Consider the following 22,532-nt stretch of genomic DNA (forward strand, 5'->3'; position numbering starts at 1 on the left):
ATTGCATCTGCCATATCTTTCCTTTGGGGGGTTGATCTATTCTGGTTATTCATGTTACCAGAGTTTTTCCGCTGATTCCACCCATGGTTGTTTTACTCCCTCTGATTTTTTCCCCTGGGGCTTTGTCGAGGGCCTGTACAGTGTTGTGGCCTGAGAAACTGGGGCCCTGTCTGGTGTGGTGGGGCTAAGTGGTTCTGTCTTAGTTTCAGCTGGTTTCTGTTCCACCCTAGTGAAAAGATACTTTAGATTGAAGTCTCAGCTGTGGAGAAATATCAGCAATTAAGTCACCCCGCCCCCAACAGGCAAACAATTGGAAAAGAAAAATCAAACCTTCCTACCACCGTGCAAACCAGGCACCACCTGGTTTGTCCTGAATTTGTTCAGATTATTGGTTCAGTTTAAAAAGGTCCAAATCAATTGTCTCAGTCTGCACCTGTCTCGGGTGAGAGAGTTTAAGAGTTCTCTGGGAACTGGATCACAGGGGTCTGGTGACTACTCTGGTGTGGCTTGCTCCAGTGCTGCGTGGGGTCAGGAGAAGCCACCCAGCCAATAAATCAGTCTGGAAAGGTTCTACCTCCTTCCCCACCTTGCACCACTTCACATCCAGTCACTGATAGCCCTGCAGTTGGCTGACCCAGTTGCCTGTAGTGAATCAGTACTCCAAGAGTTTGTACCTGCCTGAATCACAAGGAAGTCTGCCAGGCCACTGCGCTCTGCCTCCCTCCAGCAGGAGGAGGTGAGGCCTGACAACCTCGGGTGCTTGATGAAGGTTGAGGGGTTTTTCACTCAGGTCCAGTCTCGCCCCTGATTAATTGAGCTCCAAATCAGCTTGCCTTTGCTCTTATATTGTCTATAGGCTGATGATCCCCTGAGGGCCAGGTGCATCTTAGGTTTAGTAAAGCGGACCTCTGGGTCAGCCCCACACTGGGAGTTTCCCTGGTTTGCAAATTGGAGTTGCCTCAGGCAAACTCAGAGTCTCTGGTTGCCCAGGGAGACAGGGGGTGTGGCTTCAGAATATTCGGTAGTGAGCTGTATTGCTAGCAAAAGAGGGCTGCTGCTTTATGGCTCAGGCAACAGCTGCTCCAGTGTAGCTCCCCTCCTCCACTCCTGTACCCCAGAGTCTGCACCAACAGGCTGCATCCCAGCACTGTCTACACCCCTCGAGCAATCGCCCAAGAGTCTGGACCCCTGGGGGACAGGCCTCCAGACCTTGGAGTGACAGCAGAGGGGAGTGCGGGGAGCGCTGGGAGCCTGGTGTTGCAGGCAGAGAACACACAGAGCTTTACACAATATTATGCCTGGCCGTATTGTCATCAAAAGACGGCTGTCGCACTGTGCCTCAGGGAACTGCCACTCCGGTGCAGTCCCCTCTCCGCCCACCTACCGGGACTGGCCTCCAGACCCCAGTGTGAGCGAAGGGGAGCACTGGGAGCTCAGAATTCCAGGCAGAGACTATATACAGTTTATACAGTTTTATGCCTGGCAGGAGGACACCGTGGCACCCTAGTAGGGGAGATAGGTCCAGTTTTTAGAGGTTCTCTCCCATGAAGTATAGTGGGAGGACCTTTGAACTCTGACCGGTTGTTTGTGGGGCACTCTGAGCCGTTCTCATGGGGGAGGGGACTCCCGTCCACTTGGTGATGGATTTTGTACCTTTTGTTTGTATCCTTGTGGTCGCAGCTCGCCTCAGTGGGGTTGACGTGCGTTCTACAACCTTCTCTCTTAGTGCAGCTCAAATCCACCAGGTTACTTGCTGAATTTTTGTCCTTTAACTCTCCTTCTGGATGGGAGCCTCTGTGGAAAGCTGGCTTCAGTCAGCCATCGTGTCTCCTCCCCTCGACCTTGAATAATTATCAATGAAGAGATTATTCAAATTTAGACACATCATATAAGTCATTCCCATTGTCATTCCCAGGTTGCCATGTAGCTTCTGTAATAAAATTATTTGCAGTGAAACATTTCAAATTTTCCTATAGTATCAACACTAATAAAATGCCTATTAATTGAGTATTAGAAAAGCACTAAATGGTATTTTTCTTTTTCCTTTAATCTTTCATAACTGTCCCAATGTAGAAGAGTATACGATATTAGTTTTCTTTTTCAGAAAATACATGGAAGAATGCAGGTAAGATTTTGTTGATCTCACACTAGTAAGTCCAAGGAGTATTTAGATTAGGACCTAAAACATTATCCAAATAAAGTGTGTGCACTGAAGCAGTGTGACAAGTGAGGGAACTTGCTGCTCTTCTCTGCTTCTCCACAATCTGTGTGTCATCATAGAAAGGAAAGCCTCCTAATGTCTTTTTCTTTCACATAGAGATTCTCATTATTAAGTAGTTCAGTTATACCTTATAACTAGCTAGAGAAATAATGATCCAGTATCATTGGCTTAGTAAATTTATAAATCTATGAATCCAAGATTTGACATTCTACAAAATAAAACATTATTCCAGCCAGATGGTTGTGACCAACACAGATTCATGCCTGATCCATGAAACACTCAAATTCAAACATATTTTTTAATATTTTAACTCCCAACTTCTCATTGGGGACTCTGGGAATAATATACAATGAGAAAAGTAACCATAATATTTAGCACATGGAAAAAACAAATACTGAAAGACATCTACCCAACCTTTTTCATTCATGAACAGAATTTTGCAACTTTTTCCCACCAACAGCTAGTACTTTAGCTTTCTGGTATTTTTTTTTCCTATGTTGAATTTACCTAGGCGTTGTGAAATTAATTCTGATCAAACTGACTGGAGTAGGATAGGGTCCAGTATCTTAGGATTTTGTTTTCAGTTTACAGGGGAAATAAACTTGAGGAACAAAGAGCCTAAAATTTTAGATTTCAGCCTGTAGGTTACACTTATCCTTCCTGCTTATATCCAGTGCACAAAAATTTAGTCATAGAACTACACCTGGATGCACAGGGGGCTGAGGAAAGTGTGCTCCTGTTGGGTGGTCACCACAGGTACCCCTCTGTTACTGCACAGGAGGGGAGAAGGGGTTTTAGTGGACAATTACCAGCCCTCTCACAGGCACTTAGCACCAGGAACATCCATAGAAATGTTTTTCACTCAAAATTAAATTCTGTCTAACAAATATTCATTGGCAAATACTATTCTAAGTAGCAGTGAAAAAAGTCCTGTATTCATAGTCAACAACCTGGTGGATTATGCTCTTCCAAAACATTCAATAACAAGTTCAGTAGTTTTATGAATTCCCAGAATTTGAAGATATTACATGAACATTTCTCCAACTGGGGACCGCCAGATTTTTAAGAGAACCTTTATGTTTTGAATTTCCCCCAGTATTAGAACCTTCCTGTTTTCATCATAAATCTCACCCCCACTCCCTACACACACAGAATAAATACACTTCCATTGATCTTCTGGATCTCAAGTCAAAATCATAAACAGAATCCTCAATCATTCTCTTCTCTTATGTGACTATTTCCTTTCTTTTATTGCTTTCCTGTCTCTCTACTCCATGTTCCACTTAAGTGAGGGATGTTTCTTCTTCCACAGTTCTCATTCCAAAAGCCTCAGATGAGATTTTGTTGTGATTGCTTCTGATTGCTACTTTCAGCTCCTACTTTTTAATCTCAGTCTGACTATTCCAGACTTCTCTTTTCCTTATAAAAATCATTTAATGCTTCCAGGGTCATTTCTCCTTGAACCTTAAAGGTGTCAGCTCCTGGATCACAGTCAACCAATGTGATTCTGCCATACTTCTTGGTAATTTTTTTATTTCCAGTTTTTGGCCAGGGTTGGATTTGAACCCACCACCTCCGGCATATGGGGTGTCGCCTCAGGTGCCACCCTTCTTGGTAATTTTAATATCCATGCAGAGTATCCTTCCAATAGACTGGCTCCTAAATTGCTCTATTTGCCGATTCCATCTAGGAATCTCATCCTTTAACTTACCTCAGCTGCTCAGTCCTGTGGTCATACCACAGACCTTGTCATTACCCATCATTCTAAAACCCTCTATAATCTCAATTTCATACTCACTGATTTTCAACCATATATCCATTATTTCCAGCTTCATTCTATCAATAATCAACCCCAAAAATACTCTAACCATTGTTCCTGTCAACTTTTTACACAACCCCAGATATACTCCTGCCTAAGAAACTGTGAAGAACAAATCTCGGTGTCTCAATTATTCTTCCTCCAAATCTGTGCATGGAGTTTCCCCTTACTTCCTTTAGTTGATTATTCAAATGTTAATCTCTCAGTGGTGCATTTTCTGACTACCTCACAGGACAGCAAATTCCACCCACTAACATTTCTGTTTCATTTTTCTACCTAATACCTATCATTACCTAACATGTAGTACGGTTTAGTTATTTATTTTGATTATTGTTTGGGCACTAAAAAATAATTTCTATAAGGGTGAGGATTCTTATCTTTCTCAAAAGCTTTAATGTGAAATCTCCAAGTCAGACAGTTTTTAGAAAACAACTTTACTGTTAAATCTCCAGTGCTTCAAATAGTATGCACATAGTAGGTGACACATACCTGTTGAATGTATTGAATGAATAAGTGAACGACAGTGAAAATACATATATGAGCTTCTGTTCCTGGGTATCTCACAATAACTTGTGACCAAATGGTCTTGAGAACAGCTAGAAACACTACAAACCAGAGAAGTCACCTTTATGAGGTACCAGAAACCTACTGAGGAAACTGAAACTGAATGGGGTGAGACTAGACAGACCAGATGTCCAGTAAAGTGAGTTGAATTTTGTGGCCACTTTTACCCTGGGAATATGTCTTGATTCTTGGCAAGGGCGGGAGAATCTGAGCTTTGCACTGATGGGGAGTCACTCCTGGAGGAGGGCGGAGGAAGCAATACCATCAGAGCTTTTGGAATAAATGTGCGAAGACTTAATCATGCAATAGTTTTTCCTTCAGACAGTTTGGGGGGCTGTATAGGATTGTCGTGGGTTGAATTGTATTCCCCCAAACAATGTTGAAGTCAGTCCTAAACCCCACCACCTGTGACTATGACCTTAGTTGGAAATAAAGTCTTTGCAGATGATCCCTAAGATAAGGTTATTAGGGTAAATCCTGATCCAACATAACTACCCTTATAAAAATGGGAAACAGTTTACATGGATGGAGCTGGAACATATTCTTCTTAGTAAAGTATCTCAAGAATGGAAGAAAAAGTATCCAATGTACTCAGCCCTACTATGAAACTAATTTATGGCTTTCACATGAAAGCTATAACCCAGTTATAACCTAAAAATACGGGGAAGGGAGAGAGGGAGGGGAGGGAGGCGGGAGGATAAGTGGAGGGAGGGTGATTGGTGGGATTACACCTGTGGTGCATCTTACAAGGGTACATGTGAAACTTAGTAAATGTAGAATATAAATGTCTTAAAACAATAACTAAGAAAATGCCAGGAAGGCTATGTTAACCAGTGTGATGAAAATGTGTCAAACGGTCTATACAACCAGTGTTTGGTGCCCCATGATCATATTAATGTACACAGCTATGATTTAATAAAAAAAAAAAAAAGATTTGGCTGAAAGGAGAATGCTTTTGGTAACTTTTAGTGGTCTACACGTGAATATGGCTTTGAAAGTATGTTTGACGGAGTACTTGGTATCTAAAATGGGAGTTGTCCCTTAGGACAGGCAAGAAGTAGAGGCAGGTTCCGAGAACATAACAGACTTGCTTGGGATTAATTGGCCCTCTGGTTTGCTGTGGTCTTAGGTTAACAGCCCTAAATTGCCCATTGACCAAACCCTTCAACATGTGCTATGTTTTCCTCTGGAGGCTGGGCATTTTTGAACTCTTTAGAAATATACCTTTCATTCACATATTGTGCCAAAGAATATTTTGGTTTAAGAGAGCTGACTTTAGAGATGTTTCTATACAGAAGAGTATTCTTTTCTAGAATTTGAGAAAGTTCTAGAAGCAGAAGTAAGACACCTTCTTCTGACATTTAATACTCATTTTTAGAGTCTTGACTTAGGCCTCTTTAGGAAGGGTTGGCTGTCTGGGGACCATCTCCTCTCTCCATAGTTTCTGCCATAAAGTGGAGGAACCAAAAGTAAAATTTACACCTGCACTGCACGTGACTATCTTCAAAGTAAATCAGAATTGAAAAAGAGAAAGCTGCGAGCTTTCTATCGGATATCATCTCTCTCTCTCTCTCTCTCTCTTTTTTTTTTCCCCACTAGGAAAAAGGATAAGTTTTAAAGCCCCACTGAACGATTTCTTCTCTCTTGGCTCCAATTCAAGACGATGTAGGGCAGTTTTCATCCAGGTCTGTCTCCTGAGAAACAAAGTTCCAGGGACATACTTCCTCCAGTGATGAGAAGATTGATTCCCCAGATTGCACTGGCCTCTGCTTGATGCAGCAATATCTCAGGTCAGTTCTGATAGAAAAAGAAGATGGAGTAAAGGGGATTGAGGTATAGTATCCAGTATTTTCAGACTTCCTAGTTGCCAAGTTTGAGGTCGGGGCAAAGGTAGGGATGCATGCAGATTGTACACCTTCAGAATGCATTGGCAACTGATGACACCAACAGTCCCGACACTGATAATGGTGATGTGGGCTGTCCACAACCTTCTGTGTCCTCTTTGTGACATTGGGGAAAGGGACAATAGAGGGGTGGAGGAAAGAGAAACAAAATCTTTTAGTGAAATCCTAGGAGAAACAACTCTTCATCCCTACCATGGTTTTTAGCTCATCTTATTGTGCTTTTCTCTCTCATCTCCTGAGTCTTCCTTCTCTGACTCCTGTTCACAATAACATTTTCTTTTTCCTTTTGGTTCTGACTCCCCCTGTTATTCTAACCTGCTACCTCCTTCTTGCTATTACTTTTTAAAGATATGTGGCTCATATCTTTGCTACCAGGGAGACAGCATCCACTCAATAGTCAAAACACGTACTGAACACGACAGTGGTTTCCACCTTTACCTGTTAATGGTTTTTTGGCTCTACACTGGCTCCACCTGGGTGACTGGAGTTTGGTGCCTTGCATGGCATGTGGGGTGGAACATTAGACAGAGATTGCTGTGGATAACACAGGCTTAGGTTCTGGGTGGTGCCTGTGGCTCAGTGTGTAGGGTGCCGGCCCCACATACCAAGGGTGGCAGGTTCAAACCTGGCCCCGGCCAAACTGCAACAAAAAATAGCCAGGTTTTCTGGTGGGCCCCTGTAGACACAGCTACTTGGGAGGCTGAGGCAAGATAATTGCCTAAGCCCAAGAGCTGGAGGTTGCTGTGAGCTGTGACGCCACAGCACTCTACTGAGGGCAACAAAGTGAGACTCTGTCTCTACCAAAAAAAAAAAAAAATAGGCTTAAGTTCTGATCCTGGATCTTCCCTAACTGCTCACTGCTAAACTCTGCCTCCCAGCTTAGCCTGAATTGTTCAAAGCAAAGCCCAGTCACTTTGCCTTATGAGAGACTGTAAAACAAAATGCACAAAGGTGTTGAAGGGAAAATGAGAGGAGGATATTCCGATCAAATGTATAACTGACTAACACACATGCACACACATTTTTAACAGTAGAAAGCCATTAATAATGAGAGAACTCTGGGGAAATCTGAGAAGGCTTTGCCAAGATGCTGGTATCTGAAGTGGGTACTCTGTCAACAGGTAGAGATGGACAGTGGAGGCTATAGCAGAGGACAGGTCATTGAGCCTCTCAGAGATATGGAATACTCAGGAAGTGAGATGGCTAGGTGCATTTACACGGCACGGAAAATGTGAGGTGTGGTAGGAGTGTGAATGCGCAGAAGCACTGTGGGGACGAGCAGAAGGTGAGTGAGGGTATCACGTTGTGGACTTTGAAAGCTGGAGTGAGCATCTCAGCCATCGCATTTGGAAACCAGAGTACTCATTTTATTATATAGATGAATCATGTCATTAAAATGCCCACTTTTCCTTTTCAAGTACTAGAAAGGAGGTGAAAATAAGAAGATAAAAGAGTGGGAGGAGGGAACATCAAAATTTTGTTTTTTCTTCCTGTTTAAAGACATATCTCTGGATCCCAACCTTTTTTTTTTTTTTTTTTTTTTTGTAGAGACAGAGTCTCACTTTATGGCCCTTGGTAAAGTGCCATGGCATCATACAGCTCACAGCAACCTCCAACTCCTGGGCTTAAGTGATTCTCTTGCCTCAGCCTCCCGAGTAGCTGGGACTACAGGCGCCCGCCACAACGCCCAGCTATTTTTTGGTTGCAGTTCAGCAGGGGCCGGGTTTGATCCCGCTACCCTCGGTGTATGGGGCTGGCGCCTTACCGACAGAGCCACAGGCGCCGCCCATCCCAACCTTTTTTTAACGAGCAAGATTTATTTTATTTCTCTTTTCTTCTCATCGTATAATCTTTCTTCTTACCATATAAACAAGATTTAATGCACTTTTCATTCATTTTATTCTTTATATTTGTTAAAAATATTAAGTACTGTCATTCCTAGCTTTTGGTCATAAATAAATAAATAAATAGCTACTATTATCCACAGTGCTGATATAATTTCAGCCACTCAGCAAAGAAACTTAATGTTTTCAAACAGTTGTGCAGCTATGTTATGGGTAATTAAGCAATTTAAAGTGACCTTTTTGAAACATGGAAAGTCCCTTTTGCAAAGCCAGTACTAATAATCATGATAAAAGTAACTACACTTGTACACAGTACATGGCCTCATCTTCTACATATAGTTGACATATACTAAATTACCTAACCTTTGTAGCAAAGATAGATTATTATTTATGTTTTACATGTGAAGATCAAGAGACCTGTTAAATGTCAAACCACTGCTAGGCAGGGCAGAGGGGTTGAGTCTGGGCAGTGTGGCTCAGGCTCTGCTCTCATTGCTGTGAGACACCAGCAGAGCTCTCCATTCCTGTTTTTAATGTTTGCATCTCGGAGAAACTTGGTTGAAAACCTGAAATCTCTTTAAATAAAATTATAGTTAATGTAATTTTGGATTTTTCACTGACCAATCTATTTTTTTTTTTTTTAGGGACTTTTTTCTCTAAAGATGGTTTCCAGTTGTCTAACACCGACCACATGGTCCCTTATGTAATTAATCATTTTATCTAATGTTTTTCCTAAAATTCATGGAAGTTGTTACAAAAGGGAGCATTTTTCCTATTTCTCACAACAATTTTTATTCAATAGTTTTAATAAATTAATGAATAATTTTAATTTCAGGCAATTCTGATTCAATATTTATGTGAAAAATGATTATGGAATTATAGAAAAGTAGAGAATATTATAATTTTTTAATATTTTGAAATAATATACTAAATACTAAATTAAGATGGGAAAATTGACAGATTGAAATATGCAACAAGGTAAAAGGAATGTGAAAAAGAGGAATAATAACTGAGAAGAAGCAAAATCATAATTCTTAATTAAGAAACATAATGATTATTTTTCTAGGTTAACATCCATTTTACTAAAATATCAAGATTGCAAAAGATGGGCTCAAAAATTTTTTTAAATGATCATAAGGGCAATATTTTCAAAAAATGTATGAAAATGTAACATTTGGTTGATAATGTGAATAAAATATATATTTATCCCTATTAATCTAATAAGGTAATAGGATAATGTCATAAGATAATTTTTTGCATGTGCTTCAACTTTTCTGATCAATCATTAATACTAAACATTTTTCAAAAGGACATAGAGATACACATGTATGTAAATACTTATACATGTTTTGGGAAGTATGTATAAATTTTTTTTTTTTTTTTTTTTTTTGTAGAGACAGAGTTTCACTTTACTGCCCTCGGGTAGAGTGCCGTGGCGTCACACGGCTCACAGCAACCTCTTTACTCTTGGGCTTACGCGATTCTCTTGCCTCAGCCTCCCAAGCAGCTGGGACTACAGGTGCCCGCCACAACGCCCAGCTATTTTTTTTGTTGTTGTTGCAGTTTGGCCAGGGCTGGGTTTGAACCCGCCACCCTCGGCATATGGGGCCGGCGCCTTACTCACTGAGCCACAGGCGCTGCCCGCGTATAAAAATTTTTTTAAGATTAAGGTTATATATTCAAATAATGTGAAGAGAAATTTTAATGTTTACTGTCACGTTTTTCTGTTTATTTTAAATATGGTATCATAATCATAAATTATTCTATAATAAATATATAAAAATAAGTATTGGGGCGGCGCCTGTGGCTCAGTGAGTAGGGCGCCGGCCCCATATGCCGAGGGTGGCGGGTTCAAGCCCGGCCCCGGCCAAGCTGCAACAAAAAAATAGCCGGGCGTTGTGGTGGGCGCCTGTAGTCCCAGCTGCTAGGGAGGCTGAGGCAAGAGAATCGCGTAAGCCCAAGAGTTGGAGGTTGCTGTGAGCCGTGTGACGCCACGGCACTCTACCGAGGGCAGTAAAGTGAAACTCTGTCTCTACAAAAAAAAAAAAAAATAAGTATCAATTGTTTTATACAAAATAATTTTGAATAGTTAATAACACTAATAATATTTAGAATTTGGATAACAATATTACACCTGAGAAATTTTTATAAAGTTGTTTACAGAACTGTTATTTACAAGAGCAAAAAGTGGAAGCAACATAGCTGTCTCAATGGACAATTATAAAAATTTATATATTATTACACCATTAAATTGGTCACCTGCAAAGAGTATAACAAGAGAATAATTATTCTAACAATTTTGTCAACATCTGAATACAAAATGGTATTGTATGATTACTTCAATCATGTAAACTATATATGTGATTAAGTAGGACTTGAAATAGAAATATCACTGTATGTTGAGATTATGGAATTTTTTTTTTATTAAATCATAGCTGTGTACATTGATATATTCATGGGGCATCATTCACTAGCTTCACAGACCGTTTACCAAGTTTCACATATACGCTTGTAAGATGCACCGCTGGTGTAATCCCACCAATCCCCTTCCCTCTAGGAATTTTTTTTTTTTTTCAAATAATGTTTGTAGAAAAAAATTTCCTAGGGAATTAAGGATGTGTATGTAACAAGGCACATGTATGACTGAGAAAACATGCTACTTATGTCCCAGTCATGTTAGAAATTTTATATCAGGTCAACTTCATACACAGAGAAACTCAATATTTTATTAGAATAAGTTTAAGAGTACAGTAAAGAGGGTGAAGAGTAGTTTCTTTCAATTATGCCAACCTCAAGATATTATCCAGCTATCTGTTATATCATGACCATCCATGAGCTGACATCTCGAACACAAGAGGCATTAAGTGAGTTTGTCAAAATTCTTTGTAAAGCACATTTCATCCAGTCAGAATCAAAGTTGTTGAGGAAATGCTACTCTAGATATCTGGGCTTAAGTCTGCCTCACTGGAGATACCTACCTGCATGGATAGATCCTCAAATGCCAGTGAAAGCTGGAAAATTCAAATTGTAGGGTCAGGCCCAATGGACCCAAACATGAGTGCCCTGAACTGAGAAGATTTCCTTCAAGAGGTATTCCCTAACAGTACTGATGCTTAATTATATTGCAATATTTTTTTTTTATTGCAAAGCACAGAAATAAAATGCATAATACAAGAAATATGTGTACATGTGTATGTAGATATGTGTGGGTATAAAATCTTTAATTCTTCTAAAAATTCAGAATAAGTCAGAGCACATGTTACTCATATAAAGGCTAAGTTTCAAAGCAGTTAAGTCACTGAAGAACAAGTTCTACAGTTCTCAATCTAAATGGAAGTCAACATTTTTGAAGGACACTTCTTTTTTTACTCCCCAAATGCAAAAGTTTTTGCCCAATCTCAAGCTTGAGTTTATGAATTAACAGATAAATCTTGGAGATGCCAGGACACCTGCAGATTTACAAAGATTCATAGGGATCCTGGTTCCCTGGAAAGGCAGGTAATAGGCATGAAAGGGAACCCAAGAATTAGAGATCAGCACACTGATGTCCCCAAATTGTCATTTCTTTCCTTCTCTCTGCAGATTTTCAACTGCATCCTACCTACAGAGGCTAGTACGGTGATGAATAACAGTGTGAATGAATTCATTCTGTTTGGATTGACACAGGATGCTGGCAAGCAGAAAGCAGTATTTGGGATTTTCTTGATTCTTTACCTTGCAACTCTGTTTGGGAACTCTCTCATCATGGTGACTATTAAAACAAGCCAGACCCTTGGGAGTCCCATGTACTTTTTCCTTTTCTACCTATCCTTTGCTGATGCTTGCTTTTCTACAACGACAGCCCCCAGATTGATTGTGGATGCCCTTTCTCAAAAGAAGATCATTTCCTACAATGAGTGCATGACTCAGGTCTTTGCAGCCCATTTCTTTGGATGCACAGAGATCTTTGTGCTCATCCTCATGGCCTTTGACCGCTATGTAGCCATTTGTAAGCCCCTGAGATACACAACCATAATGAGCCACCACGTCTGTGGTATATTAGTGATTTGGGCCTGGATAGGGTCTTGCATTCATTCTTCGGCACAGATTTTCCTGGCTTTGAGATTGCCCTTCTGTGGCCCAAATGTAATTGATCACTATTTCTGTGACTTGCAGCCCCTGTTGAAACTTGCCTGCATGGACACCTATGTGATAAATTTGCTGATTGTGTCCAATAGTGGGGCCATCTGCATGCTGAGTTTCATAATTCTGTTTATCTCCTATATCGTTATCTTATACTCTCTAAGAAACCACAGTGCCGAAGGAAGACGAAAAGCACTTTCCACATGCACGTCCCACTTTATCGTGGTTGTCATATTTTTTGGTCCGTGTATATTTATATACACACGCCCACCAATGACTTTTCCAATAGACAAGATGGTGGCTGTGTTTTATACCATTGGGACACCCTTACTCAACCCTCTGATATATACACTAAGGAATGCAGAAGTGAAAAATGCCATGAGAAAATTATGGTATAGAAAAATTGACATCAGTTGATAAGTAATATAGAAGGATTCGAATGTGTATTTCCTTAACTGTTTCATTTCATTGCATGTACTGAAAAGAGGAAATATTCTTGTCAGAAAATAAACAATCAAGACACACATGCCAATATACTGTGTGTGTGCACGTGTCTATTTATTTGTGTGAATACATAAATACATATGTAAATATACCTTATTCTGAGAAGATTGCATTAGATTGTGAAGGCTTAAAATGTATAATCATTCTAACCAACCTTACTTGAATTCTATCCACATCTGGCCATCACTGCGTGGAAACTTTGTTTCCTGGACAAGTTTTTCCTCAGGAAGAAACGTACTGACTAATGACTGAATGTGTGTGTGTGTGTGTGTGTGTGTGTGTGTGTGTATACACTCATTCTTTTTTAGGTTTTATTCTAGTCCCTTATGCATAGGATCATAAGAGCTAATCTCCAGGAATCTGGACACTCACAGAATCAAAGTTGTTGAGGAAATACTACTGTAGATATCTGGGCTTAAGTCTGCCTCACTGGAGATACCTACCTGCACTGATAGATTCTCAAATGCCAATGAAAGCTGGAAAATTCAGAGAAATCCTACTGGAAAACTCCTCAATGTTTTTGGTTCAAAATGGGCATTGTTTTAGCCCATTTGAGGTTGCTATAACAAAATACCATAAACTTGATATCTTATAAAAAACAGGCAATTATTTCTCAAAGTTCTTGAGCCTGGGAAGCCCAAAGTCAGTGTACCAGCAGATTCGGTGCCTAGTGAGGGGCCCCTTCCCAGTTCCCAGACTGCAGTCTTCTTGCTATATAACCTCACCTGGCTTGAAGGAAAAGGATCTCTTTAGGGCCTATTTTTTTTTGAGGCACTCATCCCCTCCCTACCCTCTAATCCCATTTCCTTGGGGGTTAGAATTTCAATATATGAATTTGTTGGAGAGCATTTGGACACACTTTGTAATTCTACATCTATTGTGTCTAGTCAAAATTTTTCTTTTAATACTTTGTGATATACAAAAGTTAATTTATAAATAACATAGCAACACTGAAATTCAATAGGATTTATTGTCATTCATAAAGGGATTGTAGGCTGGGTGTAGTGGCTCACATCTGTAATCCTAGTACTCTGGGAGGCAAAGGCAGATGAATTGCTTGAGCTTGGGAGTTCAAGACCAGCCTGAGCAAGACCAAGATCCTATCTCTACTAAAAATAGAAAAGCTAGCCGGGTGTTGCGGTGGGTGCCTTTAGCCCCAGCTACTCAGGAGGCTGAGGCAAGAAGATTGTTCAAGCCAAGGGTTTAAAGTTGCTGTGATCTATGATGCTACAGCACTCTACCCAGGGTGACAGAGTGAGACTCTGTCTGAAAGAAAGAAAGAAAGAAAGAAAGAAAGAAAGAAAGAAAGAAAGAAAGAAAGAAAGAAAGAAAGAAAGAAAGAAAGAAAGAAAGAAAGAAAGATTGCATTTTACTCTAATCTGAGAAACGTTTTCTAGCACTCACATAAAAGATTTTTCTAGACAAAAGTTAATATGATTAAAACTGACCTGTATTCCCATCCCTAGTACATCTCACTTAGGACCAAGGGCATTAGAAACCAAGACAGGGAGAGAGTGGGAAGGGAGTGAGGGATAAAAACTTACCAGTTGAGTACAATAAACAGTATTTTGGTAACAGGCACACTAAAAGCCCAACTTAATCATTAATCATTATACAAGTTATCCATTTAATAAAAACATTCGTACCCCCTTAATGTTTTAAAATTAAAAAAAAAAACAAAAACCTTAACTGTAAATAGGGAAAACTTCAAAGTCAATTATGCAGAGACTGACTTTAGAAAAAGGTAACGAGGAAAGGAGGAGGGAGAATCGCTGCAAGTTTAGAAGTGGGTGAAAGGAAGAAGATCCGAACATCAATAGTTGGTTGGGCCAATGGGAAAAAACGAGTCACTAAGAGATGCTAGACAGCTTCTGAAGAGCCCTCTGGTGATTCATGTGTCAGGGGAGCCGTTTTTAGTACTCCCATCTCTGCACTCAAGTCTTCGATTTCTTTGCTAGCATCCCTGCTCCCCACCTCCCTTCCCAGCCTCTGTAACTACTTTCTCTGCTCTGTCTCCAGAGAAAGGATATCAATTGTTTTTAATATTTACCTCCCATGAATGAGTGAGAACATGTGAGATTTGTCTTTCCAAGCTTAGCTTATGTCACTTAACAAGATGTCCTCCAGGTCAAGACATGTTGGAAACGACAGCATCTTTTGTGTTTCCATATAAATTTTTTTTTCCAGTTTTTAACCGGGGCTGGGTTTGAACCCGCCACCTCTGGCATATGGGGCCAGCGCCCTATGCCTTTGAGCCACAGGCACCACCCATAAATTTTAAGATTCTTTTTTCTATTTCTGGGAAGAATGTCATTGGTATTTTGATGGGGATTGTATCAAATCTGTAGATTTCTTTCATTCTTATTTCCATTTGACACTGTTGATTCTTCTCATCCACAAGCATGGGAGATCTTTAAATTCTTTTGTGTCCCTTTTATGAATGTTTATAATTATCATTACAGAGACCTTTCACTTCCTTGTTTAAGTCTATTTCTAGGTATTTTATTTTATTTGTAGCTGTTGTAAATAACATTGCATCCTTCATTTTCTTTTCAGATTGTTTGCTGTTGGCACATAAAAATGCTACTAATTTTGTGTACAATAATTTTTTACCCTGAAACTTTGCTGAATCAGTTTATCAATTCTAATAATCTTTGGATGGAGTCTTTGGGTTTCTCTAGATATAAGATCACACCATCAGCAAACACACATAATCTGACTTCTTCCTTTGCAGTGTGGATGTCCTTCATTTCTTTCTCTTGTCTGATTGCTCTAACTAGTACTTCCAGTACTATATTGAATAAAAGTGATAAAAGTGTGGATCTTTATCTTGTTCCAGATCTTAGAGGAAAGACTATCAATCCCTCTTTGCTTTCATTTGGAAACAGTTTTCTAGTGACCTATTCACTAGTCCTGCATTATACCTAAAAGCAGAAAAATTCAATTAATATTTAAAACCAAGGAAATTTTAAAACTAGATGCATGGATTCTCCAAATATGTGGACAGTGTTTGCATGTTTGGGAGCTTAATTTGTGGGTCATCAAACAGTATGTTGGTCATATATTTTCTTCAGAAAAATCCTGTCCCCTCCTACTTACTTTACTATGTGAAAAACCTTGAAGTGGTGGTGTGTGCAGGCTGCTGACATCCTAGAAACAGTGACAGGCAAGGCCACCATTGTTCACTACATAGATTCAGACACATCTTCATACGTGCTGGTGCATCTTTCATCACACTTCCCACATTACTAGTAGAAAATTTAGTACTCGGTTTGTCAAAAGAAAAATCTCCCAACCTTTTGCACAATAATGCAGAGAAGATATCATCCAGCTGTATGGAAAATGGCCTGGGAAAAGAAAATGATTGCCATAATTCAGGGTCTATTTCACCCCTAGAGTCTGTGGAACCTGACTCTCCAGCCTTTCCAGGAGTTCTCAGGAGTTTCCGGGTGAACTAGCTTGCTATTCTCTCTCCCTGTTCAGACAGGGGCAACTTCCTCCATCTGCCTGCTGTCAGTTATCTAATATCACTCCACTTTGTGTTTCCAAAGAGGTATGAACAATCTCTCACTATGTCGTGTTTCCTACCTCATTATTTCCTCATTATGGGTTAGCATACAATTTTCTATTTTATTATCATTTTAGTGAGAATTGAGAAGAGAGGAAATATATTTTTATTTAAATAAATATTTAACCATGTTTAACAAAAATACAATTTTTATTCTTTAAGCTCATTAAAGAATTTTAATAACTCAAGAAAAAAAAGAAGAAAAGAAAAGATATTGGTCTGTAGTTTCCTTCCTTTCTTTTTACCCTCTTTTTGAGGCAGCGTCTTGCTATGTTGCCCGGGATAGAGTGCTGTGGCATCGGCCTTGCTCACAGTAACCTAAAACTCATTCCCTGTTTTCTTCTAATAGTTTTACAGTTTCAGTTGTGTGTTTTAAGTCTTTAATCTATCTGGATTTGATTTTGTGCATGGTGAGAGATAGGGGTCCAGTTTCATTCTACTTCTTATGGTCATCTTATTTTCCCAGCATCATTTATTGAAGAGTGTGTCCTTTCCCTCATGTATGTTGTCTTGTTTTGTTTGAGACATGGTCTCACCACTTGCCCTCGGTAGAGTGCTATGGTGTCACAGTTAACAGCAACTTCAAACTCTTGGATTTAAGTGATTCTCTTGCCTTAGCCTTCCAAGTAGATGGGACTACAGATTTCTGCCACAATGCCTGGCTATTTTGTTGTTGTTGTTGTTGTCATTGTTGTTTGGCAAACCTGAGCTGGGTACATTTGGCCCATGCCCTAACCACTGAGCTATGGGCACCAAGCCTGTTTTGTTTTATTTTGTTTTGCTATAGGGTCCCACTCTGTCTCCTGGGCTATAGTACAGTGGTGTCATCATAGCTCACTACAACCTCAAATTCTTGGACTTCAATGATCCTCCTGTCTCAGACTCCTGAGCAGCTGAGACTACAGGTGCATGCCACCACACTTGGCTAATTTTTCTATTGTTTTGTAGAGATTGAAATTCAATTTTTAAAGTAGCATTTATTAGTTTTTTTTTTCATAGTACAATCATATAAGCAGAAGAAAGTCAAAAGGTACACGAGGTCACCATCTAGATGGCCTATTTGCATGGAAACGTAAAGGATCACAAGCATTTGAATTGTGAAAATTCAAATGTTTCAAAAACATACAAAATAACAATCTAATCATCTCTTTTCCTTGCTCTTCTAAAATGATATTCCTTAACAGTTCTTATGATTCATTACATTAAAAAAATCATCTTATGCACGTATCTACATGACATTTCTATGTTGTATTCTGCTTATATCCACAGAAAGAAATAGTATAAACACTGCTACATAACTTGTTCCTTCATACAATAATGTACCCCGTCTTCCTGCAGTAGCACCTGGAAATGAAACTCCATGGTTTAGTGACTCAGACTGGATGTAGCTGCTGACTTCACAGCAGACACAATGGAGATCTGCCAGAAAAGAGGGAATGCTAAAGCAACCAACAGTGAGAGAAGATGAGAGAGATGAGAAGATGTTATGGTGGTAACATCCAGGGTTGACAACTATGTATGTGGCCCTTATCTCGGAGGTAGTAACTCAGAATCCCCTAGGAGAGGGACCATTCATATTTTCCAAATCAGACCTGAAGAAGGACACAGAACTGAGATACACTCCTTATTGTTACACAACTCCCAGAAATGATAACTGATGCAGAACATGTCCCTTTTCCCCATTCTAGATTTCTCTCACCCTTGGCCATCATTCTCATTGGTTTGGGCTGTTTGCTTTGTGAGGTAACTGAAAGAGTGTGATCTACAGGAGTTTGATCCCAGTTGCCTTATTCTTATTGGGCTGTCATTGCTGCAATTGTACAGTCAGAGTTATCGTTGTGTTGCAAGTGCTAAGCCATATTCCAATGAGTTCTCTGCACTGTGAACATCATCATGTATGTCCTAATCTATAGCAACAACAGTAGTTACTCACAATAATTAGAATCAAGTGCCACAGCCAGAATGGTAACTCCTCTTTTCCTGACTGGTCTACTTGTAAAAGGAGCACAAAATGGAGATTCCTACTATGCGTCTGGCAGGTGTACTTTTCACTCCAGTAACCAAGATCTCAACCCAGAGGAAAATGCAGACTTTGCAAATGAGTTCCTAGCAGAGTTAACAATAGGGTGAAATCCTTGGGTAAAAGAAGAATAGGGACGCTACAACAAGTATCAAGCATTGGCTTAGCATTCATTGCATGTAATGAAACTAGACACAGCAACCTCACTCCTCCCCAGACTGACTTCTAGCTCGTCTCTTAAATTGGGCTTTTAATGGGCCTTTCCTCTCTTCTATCAAACTGGATGTTCATGGGTGATAGGTTACATGGTAAAATTAGTTCTCAGTGCTGAGATCATGAGATTACTTTTGCATATTCTTTGGTCATAAATAGGTGCAATGTCTTTTAAGACATTTTATGTCGATATATGTTTGTGTTAAAATCATCTAATGTCAGTGTAGGTAAAGACAGTATATACCCATATCTAAGGTATGTATAATTTATGGCAATGACAAATTGATGCCACCTTCATGGTGAAAGAAGTCTAATATGATCGATGTAGTGGCAGGTGAATAGCTGTTTTCCCAGAGACTGGTGTCATACTGAGTGCTTAGACATGAAATCTGCTACTAGCAAGTTGGACATTCAGAAGTGGCAGGAGGCAGATCAGTCTTTATGAGTCCTTCCCACAACAAACACTCTGTTCACATGCTTGTGTGCCATCACCAGATAGCCTTAGATTGGGCCCAACCAGAGCACAGATCATCCTGATCATACAAAAATGTGAAGTCTCATCTCTTGTACATTCCTACTAGTTAGTCCCCACTTTAATAAGTCTATTCACATCACTCTTTCCAGAAAGCTTTTTCCAGTCTTTTTACCTTCCAGATGCTTGATAAACAACCCAAGAATTTGTCTCTCTTTCTGAGTCAATGTATATGCATAACCCAGCACAATTTTCCTCTATATAAAAAGGAAAACAAGAGTATTCCTCAGGAATTTGCACATTAGCAGAAATTCCCTACATTACTTAACTTGGAAACCACCTTTGAATCATCATAAGCCACTGTTCTTTTCAGGTTAATGTCAATGTATTGTGGTGCCTTGCCCAAAAAACAGACCCAAATCCTTTCCTTCTCCTTCAGTTTAACCATACAGAACTCCCAAGGAGGCCGTTCTTGTGACTTGAGGGAAATGCATTGTTTTAACAAAACTGAGTGACAGTAGAATCAGAATCATCCATTTGTTCATGGATTACTCTCGCCTTCCAGCCTCCCTGGGGCCTCTAGAAGGCACGACTTGTTGAATCCTATATTATCCAATTCATAAAAGGCAATAGAAGTTGCGAAATGTATTCTGCTGATTTGATCAGTATTTTTTGTAGTTCCTGTGGAAAAAAAAACTAATTTTATCCTCCTTATTTATGGAGATCAAGAATTTTTTTGCTTTTACTGAGTGCCAAAATTTCTGTCATTATATTAAATGTAGGGTACTCAGGTAAGGAGCTGTAATTGAGACCCTATCGTTATCCATGATAATGCATTGGGTTTAGCAGGGACCAGGCAACTTAATACAAAGTATAGTAGTCATCTCCACAGAAAAATTATACTTTTTATCCTAACATCTTCATCTTTTCTGTGCAAGTTATTCTGTTCTAGATTGTTTTGAAAACATCACTAAAATAAGTTATGTCTGTGAGGGAGCTATTTCTTTCTCAATCTTATAATATTTCTCTTGGTTATCACGTTTATTGTTTAACCTGTTAATACTTCAAATTTCCTACCCTCAACTGATTGCCCTCTTTATTTCTAGCTTACATAAATATCTCTACCTTATTTGAGCTATCTATACTACAAATGCAATGGTCCTCTTTATAAACAAATTACTATAATTATTATGCTTCAAAAGGAACCTTAATACTCCTCCAAAACTATAAGGAATCAAATAAAGGCAAAAAATAGATTTTTCAAAAAGAACAAATCACTGCTGGCAGTGACAGCCTTCCTGAAATCAAGAACTCTTTCAGAAGGTGAATTTTCTCTCCATCTTTCATCATTATTTTAGAAGTATCTACTTAAATTATGGTAAGTTTTAGTTTATAACTTCAAGAATTAAAAGGGAAATTACCTAACTTATTTATACTAGCCCTTATAACATGAAACTTCTATAATTGTTTAAAATGATACTTTCTGCTGGGTCAAGAAAAACAAGTAAGTTGACCATCAGATATGGTAAAACCAAAATATCTAATAAAGGATATTCTGTTTAACAGAGGGAAAATCTGTCAGACCGTGCTGGGTATACACTTTGGGTTTACGTATGGGTAACTATTAGCAGGGAACTCCAGAAGTGTACATAGAGAAGAGCATTAAAAAAATAACTAAGTGATATGAGGCAGGAAATAGAGCCAGAGGCACAGCAGTGAACAGCAGTGAATGCAAAGGGCTCTACTCATCTGTTTGTGCCTCGGGCTGATTCTTCCATGGCAGGAAAATGTTCAACATTAGCTAGTGTGTGTGTTCCCACTGTCTCTTTTCCTAAAGAACTAACACTTACGTCCCAAAATATAATTACATTAAATCAACAATAAGATGATGTTCTCCACTGACTTCTCTAGGTCACTCCAAACTGAGAAGAAGAATTTAAAACCTTCATTCATCTTCTGTCATCTGAGATCAATTTCTTGCTCCACAACTTCTTCATGGCATTTTTCACTTCTGCGTTCCTCAGTGTATAAATCACGGGGTTGATCAAAGGAGTTCCAAGTGTATAAAACACAGCTATCATCTTATCCATGGGGAAGGTGGTCGCAGGGCGTGTGTATATAAATATGCAAGGTCCAAAGAACAAGATGACCACGATGATGTGGGAGACGCAGGTGGAGAGGGCTTTCTTCCTCCCTTCAGCACTGTGGTTTCTCAGGGAATGCAGAATGATAACATAGGAGAACATCAGCATGACAAAACTCACTGTACAGATGGCCCCACTGTTGGAAACCAAGAGTAGGTTGACCATGTAGGTGTCTGAACAAGCAAGTTTCAACAAGGGCTGCAAGTCACAGAAATAGTGATCGATCACGTTGGGACCACAGAATGGCAAACTCAGGGCAAGAAAAATCTGAGCTAAAGAATGTACACAGGACCCCACCCAGGCCACAGCCACCAACATACCACAGACCCGGGGGTTCATGATGGTCAAGTAGTGCAGGGGCTTACAGATGGCCACGTAGCGGTCAACCGCCATGAGGATGAGTATGAAGATCTCCAAGCAGCCAAAGAAATGGGTTGTAAAGACTTGAATTATGCACTCTTTAAAAGAAATAATGGCTTTCTTCGAAAGGGCATCAGTAATCATTCGAGGGGCTGTGCAAGTAGAAAGGCAGATATCAGACAAGGATAAGTAGAAAAGGAAGAAGAACATGGGGCTCTCAAGGGCCCGGCTGGCCTTGATGGTAGTAATAATCAGCAAGTTACCCAGCAACGTCCCCAGATAGATAAGCAAGAAAATGGCAAACACTGTTTTCTTCCAAAAAGGATCCTGTGTCAACCCAATCAGAATGAACTCAGTCACATTATTATTCAACTGCATGGTTTCATGAATGAAGAGAAGGGGCAAGTGGGAAATGGTTTATCTGCAAAAGATAAAGGAATTAATTTATGGGGTTTTAGGTGGTATTATGCAAAATTAAATGTTTCTCATCAGGCATATTCTATTTTTATTTTCTTAATAGGTCACTTCAACACTTGTCAGTTTTAATGACTTCATAGGGTTAATATGGGTCTCAAACATGCTTATGAATATGATACTTTCCCATAGCATTCTTCAGAAAAAAAAATTGTTAACTTTGGCATGATGCTTATAAATTTTGCCCATTCAATGACTATAAAGTTCAGAGATAAGTATCTATTGCTCCCACCTTTTCTTACGCTATTGCAGATTTTCCCTATGTGTGTGCTTCATTTACCTTCCTTCCGGTAACATTGGAAA

At 39.5% G+C, this 22,532-nt stretch overlaps 2 protein-coding genes across 2 annotated transcripts; one reads left to right on the top strand and one right to left on the bottom strand.

Annotated features, from left to right (window-relative positions):
- Positions 1–11,973: 11,973 nt before the first annotated feature.
- On the top strand, positions 11,974–12,891 carry LOC128564350 (olfactory receptor 4C11-like). The gene has a single exon (XM_053559849.1). It carries the CDS (start codon positions 11,974–11,976, stop codon positions 12,889–12,891), a length of 918 nt encoding a protein of 305 aa, XP_053415824.1.
- An 8,309-nt stretch (positions 12,892–21,200) lies between these two features.
- On the bottom strand, positions 21,201–22,133 carry LOC128565598 (olfactory receptor 4C16-like). The gene has a single exon (XM_053562178.1). The coding sequence runs from the start codon at positions 22,131–22,133 to the stop codon at positions 21,201–21,203; it is 933 nt and encodes a 310-aa protein (XP_053418153.1).
- Positions 22,134–22,532: the final 399 nt, after the last annotated feature.

The sequence above is a fragment of the Nycticebus coucang genome, chromosome 14 (assembly GCF_027406575.1).
Source record: "Nycticebus coucang isolate mNycCou1 chromosome 14, mNycCou1.pri, whole genome shotgun sequence".
Classification (NCBI taxonomy): domain Eukaryota; kingdom Metazoa; phylum Chordata; class Mammalia; order Primates; family Lorisidae; genus Nycticebus; species Nycticebus coucang.

Coding starts and splice junctions, on each gene's coding strand:
- LOC128565598 (XM_053562178.1), bottom strand. CDS start 22,133: ATGCAGTTGAATAATAATGTGACTGAGTTCATTCTGATTGGGTTGACA.
- LOC128564350 (XM_053559849.1), top strand. CDS start 11,974: ATGAATAACAGTGTGAATGAATTCATTCTGTTTGGATTGACACAGGAT.